The 11,545-nt window shown below is 41.5% G+C and overlaps 1 protein-coding gene across 1 annotated transcript in view; it reads right to left on the minus strand.

The window, feature by feature from the left end:
• Positions 1–11,545, minus strand: part of PKHD1 (PKHD1 ciliary IPT domain containing fibrocystin/polyductin) — a 323,564-nt gene that overhangs the window by 175,098 nt on the left and 136,921 nt on the right. The window contains exons 32-33 of the mRNA XM_029911885.1: positions 1,988–2,100; positions 757–862 (exon numbers count right to left, since the gene is read on the minus strand). Coding sequence (XP_029767745.1) covers positions 757–862; positions 1,988–2,100 — 219 coding nt within the window. The remainder of the gene's footprint in view (positions 1–756; positions 863–1,987; positions 2,101–11,545) is intronic.

Consider the following 11,545-nt stretch of genomic DNA (forward strand, 5'->3'; position numbering starts at 1 on the left):
AATTGGAAAACACTGGTCAACTTTATGTTGTTTCATACAAGTAACCTTTTCCAGAACCAGCAAATTCCATTCTAGGATGTTGAAAAATTCAACAGTGTACAGAGAAGAGCCACAGAAAGGATTTGAGACTAGAAACATGTCTTACAGGGACTTTAGGAGCTCAATCCCTTTAGTTTATGAAAGAGACAGTTAAGAGATGACTTGATCACAGCCTATAAGTACCTACATGGGAAGAAGGTATTAGGTACTATAGGGCTCTTTAGTCTAGCAGACAAAGGCATACCTAGATTCAATGACTGGCAACTGAAGCTAGACAAATTCAGACTAGACATAAATGCACATTTTTTCACAGTGAGGGTAATTAACCATTGAAAGAATTAACCAAAGCATGGTGGTGGATTCTCCATTATTTAGAATCTTAAAAATGAGTTTGAATGTCCTTCCAAAAAGTCTGATCTAGTTCCACCACAAGATATTGGGGCTGATGCAGGAATTACGCTGGAAGTCAGACTAGATCAGTGGTTTTCAACTTGTGGTCCAGACTATGTCTAAGATTTCCAAGGGGGTCCACACCACCACTCAACATTTTTTAGGGGTCCACAAATGAAAAAAAAGGTTGAAAACCACTGAACTGGATGATCACAGTGGTCTCTTCTGCAGTACCAATTGATCAAAGTGGGTACAGAGAGAGCTGCACCTTTGAGGATTACACTGAAGTGTCCTGAACTACCAAAATACAATTACAACAAATTATACCTGAGCACCGCCTTGATTTCTCCAGGCTGTGAAGCTCTGGAACAGAACTGGGCCCAGGCCATCTGCACGTTTGGGCTGGTATTCTGGATACACCAGGAGACCGTACCTGGTTAAGAAGAAAAATGAAGGAAGAGAATGCTCAACTTTCTTTCTGTATATTTATTTATGTGTAGGCTTTTCTATGATACTTATCATGATATCTTAGTGCCCAAGCCCGCACTAGTTCTCTGCATAGGCACACACACACACACACACACATATATATATAAACAATCCTTGTCCAGAAGTAGTTCTCTAAAACCCATGCCATTTCTCTTGCAAATGCCTTCAGAATTCGCCACAAGAGGGCTAATGCTCAGGTTGAGACAAGACAGCTATGTACTCTTACCATCCGTCTATCAAACTTTGGCCAACTTTGCTGCCTCTGAACTAATTGGATCGAGACATAAAGTCCCTTCCTATTTGGAATTCAACAATGTAAGGGTAAGTTTTGATTCCAACAGCCTGCTAGAACCTCCTATGTTTGGTACTACAGAAATAATAATTATATTGCAATATCATATATGTAGATAGCATATCTACCGGTAGTACCCTATGGGATCTCAAAGTACTTACACTCCAATCCAGCAAAGAACTTAATCACATGCTTAGTTTTAAATATGTGAATAATTCCAGTTCTATTCAATAAAGCACTTAATCACCTGCTTAACTTCAAGCCTGTGAGTAATCCCATCCTTATTCATCAAAACACTTAAGCAGGTGCTTATGTGCTTAACTTTAAGGACATGCTTATATTTAAGCAGGTGATTAAGTGCTTTGCTAATTTAATACCTTAAATCTACAGGGATCACTTCATCTGCTACTGAAATGCAGCACCTCTGGGGTGAAATGCATCATCTGTTAACACTACACATGAAGACTACACAATAGTTTAGGACGACTAGAAGCGAAAAAGGATGTATCTAATTGAAACTTGAAATGGAAACTATTTACAGATAATCCATGAGAAATAAACCAAACTGAATCATTATCAGATGACTTCATTCTGCTGTGGAGAGATCCTATTATAGATCAGAGAAGATTTTAAATGAACACAAAGCTCTGAAGCTATATTTAAAGGGACAGAGCCTAATTATCTATTGCAATTATAACCCATGTTATGGGGGAAAAATCCTTAATCAGTTCATGCTATAGAAAAAAAAATCTTTAACCAAAGGGAATCCCCAAATACCTTGTGCAGGAATGGGCTGTGTTCTTACTGAAGGCGAGAAGAGGAGTTTGTGATGGTCCCTCAGGCGAGAGATGAAAGAAATAGCCATAACCAGCGGCACACACTGTATTAGCCTGCAGACAAGCATGCACTACAGTTAGAAAAGATTCCTGGCAATTAAAAGCTTTATTTTTAAAATCATTTTGGGCCAAGCCCTCTACTCCTACACCCTTAACTCACATATTTCTCCTAAGTGCTATATAAGAGCTAAGTATTTATTTATTATTATTAATTAATTATTATTGAAGTCAGTGCAAATTCTGCCAAGTCTGGACTACAGCATCCTCACTCCTGCTTTCTTTCTCACCCAGGGCCACCCTCCACCCTCAAGCCGTGCACTAGTATTTGGCAGACAAGCAGGCATATCACATAGCACCACTTGATTTCCATTCTGATCTGCAATTTCCACAACAGGCAGGTACGCAAAACTTCAGGTTGGCTAAAATTTCTTGTTCACTGAACATTATTTTGTACATAAGTGGGCTGTTTAAATCTTGGTCTACCAATTTCTCTCTCTCTCAACATGTATATTTTTCCATGCAAAAACAAACAAACAAACTAGAGTTGATGCAACGCTAGAGTTGAGATATTGAGCAGAACATGCGGAGTGAAAGTTTAACGGACGAGTGATATGTCAATGGTTGGAAGCTGAAGCTAAACACATTCAAACTAGAGATAACGGGCAGTTTTTTAACAAGTATCAGAGGGGTAGCCGTGTTAGTCTGGATCTGTAAAAAGCGACAAAGAGTCCTGTGGCACCTTATAGACTAACAGACATATTGGAGCATAAGCTTTCGTGGGTGAATACCCACTTCGTCAGATGAGGGTTATTAACTATTGGAAGAAGTGACTTAAGGACACGGTGGATTCTCCATCACTCAAAGTCTTTAAATCAAGACTGGGTATCTTTCTAAAAGATATGCTACAGCTCAAAATAGAAGATCTGGGCTTGATGTAGAAATTGTTGGCTGAGGTTCTCTGGTCTGTGCTATGTAGGAGGTCAGACTAGATGTCATAATGGTCCCTTCTGGCCTTAAAGTTCTGAGTTTATGAATTAAGTGAGTAGGGAGTGGATTATGCAGGGATATAAGCAATGGGATAAGGAACTTTTCAACACCAGCAGTGAAATCCTATCCCAGTGAAGCCAATGGGAGTTTTGCAATTGACTTCAAAGGGGACAGGAGTTTACCCTAATCAGAATTCATATCTGCCCTGTGTTGGCAGTGGCCAAAATTCGTTGTCATTAGATGGTGTCAATCGTCGTGGTGTTTTTATGTGGACACTTTTCCACTAGGACCTCCAACTCACTTTGCAAAGGTCACCGGTAAGCTTTTAAATGGTAATGAGTAATGACCCTAATCAAAGCCACACCAGTGACCCAGAGGTGAAAGGCTCCATATTCCATTGCCAGTCTCCTGACCCTGTTAGTTCCCTGCAGTCGTGATCTCTGACATCTTTCAAAAATCAAAAGGATATCAATGTCCAAAGCATTGCCTTATCTCCCGTCTTGCAGAGCTGCAACAGTTTAGAACATGCTACCCAATACAGATCCCTTTCCCTTAAAAAAATGCTTCTGCAGTCAAGTCACAGTATTCCAGGATCTTTTACTTGCAGTTGCAATTGTGCATTCCACAGAAGATTCACAAGGGAAAACGGTACATTTATTCAGGCAGCCAGTGGCTTGAAGGCAGCGGTTTTAAGCAGGAAGGGAATTTTGTGTGGAAATCAATTTTTTGTGAAGTCAGTGTATTATGGACATCCATGCAATCAAAATTCCAGAGAGAAATTAATTGCCTGTGTAGGCCAGATACCTGAAGGTGTGCATCTGAAGTCATTGGAATAAAACCAAGTCAATGTTTTAAGTGCCTTTTAACTGATAACGTAACTATTTCATGAATACCTTAGGATGAACAGTGATGGTCCTTTAAAGCTTTGCTTCCTCTTCTCCCCACCAATAAAATACATCACTGAAGGCGTTTCCAGCACTATTCCCCAATGCCAAAGCCCATCAGAATGCAACAAGTTGTCCCAATGGGTCTATTCAGTGAGCACTCACATTGCAGTAGGTTTCAGAAAGCGTCATGGTAGGGAAGCAATGGTGGGCAATGCTCAAATGTAGAGGGTGTGTCCTCTCCCTGATGTCCGATAGTCTGGGAGTTGGCTAGTTCAGATGATGTTGGTAAGGAGCTAGGGAACCTTTCATCAACAACAGTGAACTCAAGTTACTACCAGGACAGCTCTTTGGTGACTTAGGTGCAATTGTTGATCTCCATACATTTTCTGGTGGACAGGAGCCCACAAACACAAAAAGATACCTCTAAGCACTAATTTGTATCCCTGTACTAAGGTGCAGCAAGAGGCTAAGGACTGAATAAGCATGGAGAATAAGTTGCCTTCTCGTACTAAGTGCACTCCCTCCATGTTGGAGATGATGCACGCTGGAGAGGTGCCTGTTCTGAGGATAAAGAGAGATCATCAGTCTCCAGGGTTGTCAAAGCACTAAAACTACAGAGAAGTACAGGCCTAATTCTCCTCATCTGGATGTAAAATAGAAGTAGGTATACTGAAGCCAATGGAATTACTTTGGGGTAAATGAGGAATTCTTTAATGGCTGGCTCTGTATGTACCCTGACTCACTCAAAGAGGTGTTGTCTGAACGTGCATGAGGAGAAACATCATTGACTGAAAAAACTGACTTACAGAAGATTAAAACAGCTAACAAAGTGCAGCTTGTATAAGGAGTGACTAAAGGTCTGGGAAAGGGGCACTGATATGAGAGTCTACCAGGTTTGAAAGGTGTAAATGCCCTCGTGGAAGAGAAGAAATTCTGCATGGTTCCTAGGGGAGTAATAGGAAAAGTTAGGCTAAACATCAAGAGTTACTCCTTGATGGTGCATGGCAATAGACTGAACAGTGTCCCATGACTGAAGCTGCACTTGGGATATTTAAAATATTTATTATTTATTTATCTGTACTGCATAGCAGCCAAAGGCTCCAGTTGGGATCATGGACCTGTTGTGACAGACACTGTACGTGTGCATAGCAAGGGAGACCCTGCTCCAAAGAGCTCACAGTCTAAATAGACAATAAAGCAAATGAAGGGAGGGGACCAGGGACAGAACACAAACTAAGCAGTTAGGGTGAGGACAGGCATATATGGGTCTTGCTAGTTCCCTTTTTAATTACCAGAGGTATCCGCTTAGAACTAAAATCTTTGTTTTCAAAGCTTCATCTTCTCCTGCTGCTTCATCCTCACCTGAAATCTTAATCCTCTTGTTCGTAACATCACAATCATTTCCAGTCACAAACAACAGGATTAGGACTTCAAATGAGGAGGGAGCTGCAGGAGTTTATGAACTGCTGTAATGGGACCTGGTCCAGATTCTTTTCTCAGCTTCACCGGGGTAACTGAAACGATGGGACTACACCGGTTGTGGCAAATCTGGAGTAACTGAGATTAGAACATGTTCAGAAATAATAAATGGGGGATGGGAAAAACCAGAAAATGCATCATGTGGGGAAGCAGAATTGTTTGTAGACGGAATGTTGATTTTCTAAGTCCTTCAGGAGGCAACAGCAGTTAGTTTGCTTCTAAAGAAATACCCCTCACAACTCTGCCCCTTTGGCAGCACAAAGTGGTATTCTGTGTCCAGGAGTGTGGGGGCAGCGTAGCAGATGCTATCCCTGTGCTAAGCCAGCTCTGCTAGCCAGTGTAAAGGGAATGGGCAGTGACACTCCCAGTTCTGGTGCTTAGGATTTTCCCCAGGATTGTCCCCGGCTCCCATAGAGGGGCGTAAAGGGGTTGTAATTTCTCATCCCTAACACACACCGGCACAGGGCCACGTACAGTCTTGCCCTGGGACAGAAGAGAAAGAAGACCATCGCGTCCACTCGGCATTTCCTTTCATGGAGATGGCTCCATGCCCGCCCTGTCTGAAGCATTGATGATTACAGCATGACTGTAAGAAAAGTAATTTCACAACTGAAATGGCCGGATAGCATACAGGACAAGGTAGTGAATACGGTGCCTAAGTTTCATTTTCAAAAGTGACTTAGGCTCCTAAGTCAATTAGGCATTGCAAGGCTGAGCAGAGTAATGCCAACATACCTTTAAATATCTGGCAATGAAAATAGAAAACCCAATAATAATGGGGGATTTCATCCCCATATTGACTGGGTACATGTCACCTCATGACAAAATTCAGAGATAAAATTTCTAGACACCATTAATGACTGCTCCTTGGAGCAGCTAGTCCTGGAACCCACAAGGGGAGAGGCAATTCTTGATTTATTCCTAAGAGAAGCACTTAGGATCTGGTGCAAGAGGTGAATATAGCTGAACAGCTTAGTAATATTGACCACAATGTAATTAAATTTAACATGGTTTATTTTGGGGGGGGGAGGGAGGAATACTGAAGAAACCTACCACAGTAGCATTTAACTTCATAAATGGGGATTACACAAAATTTAATTAGCTTTAAACAGAAATTAAAAGGAACAGTCATAAGATTGAAATGCCTGCAAACTACATGGAAACTATATAGAAAGCACCACAACAGAGGCTCAAACTAAATGTATACTCAAAATTAAAAACAAACAAACAGAAAACAGTAAGAGGACCAAAAAAACCAGCAGAGTAAAAAGTAATTAGAGGCAAAAAAGAATATTTTAATAATTGAGGAAAATAGAAAGGAACATAATGCAGGTCAAGTGACTTATGAGAAGAGGACGAGGGAACTGGGCTTACTTAGCCTGCAGAGAGAAGAGTGAGGGGGGATTTGATAGCAGCCTTCAACTACCTGAAGGGGGGTTCCAAAGAGGATGGAGCTCGGCTGTTCTCAGTGGTGGCAGATGACAGAACAAGAAGCAATGGTCTCAAGTTGCAGTGGGGGAGGTCTAGGTTGGATATTATGAAAAACTATTTCATTAGAAGAGTGGTGAAGCACTTGAATGGGTTACGTAGGGAGGTGGCAGAATCTCCGTCCTTAGAGGTTTTTAAGGCCCGGCTTGACAAAGTCCTGGCTGGAATGATTTAGTTGGTGTTGGTCCTGTTTTGAGGAGGGGGTTGGACTAGATGACCTCCTGAGGTCTCTTCCAACCCTAATCTTCTATGATTCTATGAAGTGTAAAAGTAAAATAAGGCAGGCCAAAAAATAATTTGAAGAGCAATTAGCAAAAGACACAAAAACTAACAGCAACGACAACAAAAAATTAAGTACATAAGAAGCAGGAAGCCTGCCAAACAATCAGTAGGTCCACTGGATGACCAAAATGCTAAAGGAAGACAAGGCCATTGCAGAGAAGCTAAATTAATTCTTTGCATTGGTCTTCACTGCAGAGGATGAGAGGGAGTTTCCCACAACTGGGCCATTCTTTTTAGGTACATATTGGAGGAACTGTCTCATATTGAGGTGTCCATACAGGAGGTTTTCGAACAAACTGATAAATTAAACAGTAATTAGTCACCAGAACCAGATGATATCCACCCAAAAGATACAAAGGAACTCATATATGAAACTGCAGAACTACTAAATGTGGTATATAAACTACCACTTAAATCAGCCTCTGTACCAGATGATTTGAGGATAGCTAGTGTAATGCTGATTTTTAAAAAGTTTCAGAGTAGCAGCCGTGTTAATCTGTATCCGCAAAAAGAACAGGAGTACTTGTGGCAACTTAGAGACTAACAAATTTATTTGAGCATAAGATTTCGTGGGCTACAGCCCACTTCTTCAGATGCATAGAATGGAACATATATTGAGGAGATATATATACACACATACAGAGAGCATGAAAAGGTGGAAGTTGTCTTACCAACTCTGAGAGGCCAATTAAGTAAGAGAAAAAAACTTTTGAAGTGATAATCAAGATAGCCCAGTACAGACAGTTTGATAAGAAGTGTGAGAATACTTACAAGGGGAGATAGATTCAATGTTTGTAATGGCTCAGCCATTCCCAGTCCCTATTCAAGCCTAAATTGATTGTATCTAGTTTGCATATCAATTCTAGCTCAGCAGTTTCTCGTTGGAGTCTGTTTTTGAAGCTTTTCTGTTGCAAAATTGCCACCCGCAGGTCTGTCATTGAATGACCAGACAGGTTAAAGTGTTCTCCTACTGGTTTTTGAGTATTATGATTCCTGATGTCAGATTTGTGTCCATTAATTCTTTTGCGTAGAGACTGTCCGGTTTGGCCAATGTACATGGCAGAAGGGCATTGCTGGCACATGAAGGCTCGAGAGGCAATCCTGGCAATTTCAGGCTGGTAAGCCTAATTTCAGAACCAGGCAAATTGGTTGAAACTATAGTAAAGAACAAAATTATCAGACACACAGATGAACAATATATGTTGGGGAAGAGTTGGCTGTTGTAAAGAAAAATCATGCCTCACCAATCTATGAGAATTCTTTGAGGAGGCCACCAAGCATGTGGACAAGAGTGATCCAATTGACACAGTGTACTTAAACTTTCAGAAAACTTTTGACAAAGTCCCCCACCAAAAAGCTCTTAAGCAATGTAAGCAAACATGGGATAAAAGGGAAGATACTCTCATGGATCAGTAACTGGTTCAAAGATAGGAAACAAAGGCTAGGAATAAATGGTCAGTTTTCACAGTGGAAAGAGGTTAATAGCAGGGTCCGCCAAGGATCTGCACTGGGACCTGTACTGTTCAACATATTCATAAGCAATCTGGAAAAAAGGGTAAACTGTGAGGGAGCATTTTTACAGATGGTACTAAATTACTTAAGATAATTAAGTCCAAAGCTGACTGTGAAGAGTTACAAAGGGATCTCACCAGTCTGGGTGATGTGGCAATAAAATGGCAGATGAAATTCAGTGTAGGTAAATACAAAGTAATGCACACTGGAAAAAATAATCCCAACTATACATACAAAATGATGGGGGTCTAAATTAACTGTCACCACTCAATAAAAAGATCTTGGAGTCATTGGGAATAGTTTTCTGAAAACATATATGCTCAATGTGCAGGGGCAGTCAAAAAGCTAACAACCTGTTAGGAACCACTAAGAAAGGGATAGATAGTAAAACAGAAAATATCATAAATGTCACTATCTAAATCCATGGTACACCCACACCTTGAATACTGCGTTCTGGTCACCCCAACTCAAAAAATATATATACCGCTACCTCGATATAACGTGACCCGATATAACACGAATTTGGATATAACGCAGTAAAGCAGTGCTCGGGGGGGGGGGGGGGGCTGCGCACTCCGGTGGATCAAAGCAAGTTCAATATAACACGGTTTCACCTATAACGCGGTAAAAAATTTTGGCTCCCAAGGACAGCGTTATATTGAGGTAGAGGTGTATTAGAATTGGAAAAGATAATGGCAACAAAAACGATTAGGGGCATGAACAGCTTCCATAGGAGGAGAGGTTAAAAAGACGAGGCCTGTTCAGCATAGGAAAGAGATGATTAAGAGGGGATATGATAGAGGCCTATAAAATCATGACTGGTTAGGAGGAAGTGAATAAGGAAGTGTTATTTACTCCTTCTCATAACACAAGAACCAGGAGTCACCTAATGAAATTAATAGACAGCAGGTTTAAAACAATCATAACAAAGTACTTCCTCACACAACGCATAGTCAACCTGTGGAACTTTTGTCAGGGGTTGTTGTGAAGACCAAGATTATAACAGGGTTCAGAAAAGAATTAGATAAATTCATGGAGGATAGGCCCATCAATGGCTATTAGCCAAAATGGTCAGAGATGCAACTCCATGCTCTGGGTGTCCCTAAATCTCTAACTGACCGAAGCCGGAATTGGAATAAGAAGGGATGGATCACTCAATAATTGCCCTATTCTGTGTATTCCCTCTGAAGCATCTGCCACGGGTCACTGTTGGAAGACTAGATGCTGGGCTAGACGGACCACTAGTCTGACCCAGTATGGTCATTCTTATGTTCTTATGAACCCTCATGATGTGCAGATGCTTCAACGGATTAACTTTATGAGCATAGTACTGTGGCTAAAATCCTTCTTTCCTTCCCTGCAGTTCAGCATTTCTACTTTTTATATTAGGGTAGAGTTTAAAGGCCCCAAGCGAGATTAGGCACCATACAGGCACATAATAGGAGACTGTGCCTAACCCCAAAAGCCTACAAATATATTGTGGTCTTTCCTACAGTGACCGCGTCTTTCCTTTTTTCTGTCAAGCACTTCTGGGTACTGTACAATAATAAATACCCCTACTAATAATGTAGATAAAGGGAGGTAGAATCCTGGTTTTCTTTTAGCCCTCAGTATCCTGCTGTTGCAATGACTTATATACACATCCCTTTAGATGGCAGATCACAATGGAGATTGCAATGAGCATCTGCTATTCCACCCACACTGGCTTGCAGAGGACAGGCCCCAGTAGTTTTTTTGAAAAGGAGTTTTAACCCCAGTGGCTGGTTACGTGTCCATGGCCTCAACTTCGAAATAGTTCTCTGAATTTCTATTATTGCACACGAGCTAAACAAATGTGTTGAAAACTGTCTGACTTAGCTTCACAAGTACATTGACAGAGAAATGTAGCAAGACCTTTAACAGCTGAACCATTGGGACTGAATCAGACAGCTCTAGGCTATGCCAATATACAACTGTGTAGATCTCTGTGTTTAGCGGTTCTGGAGCCATGCTACTCTGCCTCTTTTTTCTAAAACATAATAGATGCCTCCACTATGTTCTCTAAAATGGCCTGTAAAGTTGGGTATATGCTCTGCAGGGAATGAAATCAAAGTTCTCTCTTTATTCTCAGGCAAACTTGTCATGAGAGTAACACAGGAAACCTGTTGGCCTGTTTCTCACCTTCAAAGTTAGGTGCAACTCTTTGAGGAGCATAGAGTGAAGGGGAAATCATGTCCTCATATGTAGTTCCTCGTTGGTTGCAGGTTCTATGGATTGGCAGTCCCAGAGTTTTTCTTGAGTTTTGGGTACAAATCCAGGTGGAATCCACTTGAAACCAGGGCCGGCTCCAGGCACCAGCTTAACAAGCAGGTGCTTGGGGCGGCCAAGGGAGAGGGGCGGCACCTGAGGCAATTCGGGGGCAGCAGGTCCCTCACTCCCTCTAGGAGCGAAGGACCTGCCACTGAACTGCCGCCGCCGATAGCGGCTTTTTTTTTTTTCCCAATTGCCGCCGCCGATCGCGGCTTTTCTTTTTTTTTTGCTTGGGGCGGCAGAAATGCTGGAGCCGGCCCTGCTTGAAACTGAGGAATTGTATTTGGTTTGCCATCCAGATCATGAAAAACGGGGAGTTTTTTAAAGTGTGATGGAAACAATAAAACTGGGCCAGAATTGATCAGATCTGGGCCTAGGTATTTTGGCAAAATTTTGTGCAGCTTCTGATGAACCCAAGATGACTTTGGACTTTGTAATGAAACATAAAAAGCTTGGAAGTTACATAGGGACTGGAGTTTAGTTGCAAACATTTCACACCATATGTATGTGAGAGAAAGTGAGAGATTCTGTGTGTGTGTGTGTGTGTGTGTGTGTGTGTGTGTGTGTGTGTGTGT

Source organism: Terrapene carolina, unplaced genomic scaffold, assembly GCF_002925995.2.
Source record: "Terrapene carolina triunguis isolate 2854851 unplaced genomic scaffold, T_m_triunguis-2.0 Scaffold42, whole genome shotgun sequence".
In the NCBI taxonomy this organism is placed as follows: domain Eukaryota; kingdom Metazoa; phylum Chordata; order Testudines; family Emydidae; genus Terrapene; species Terrapene triunguis.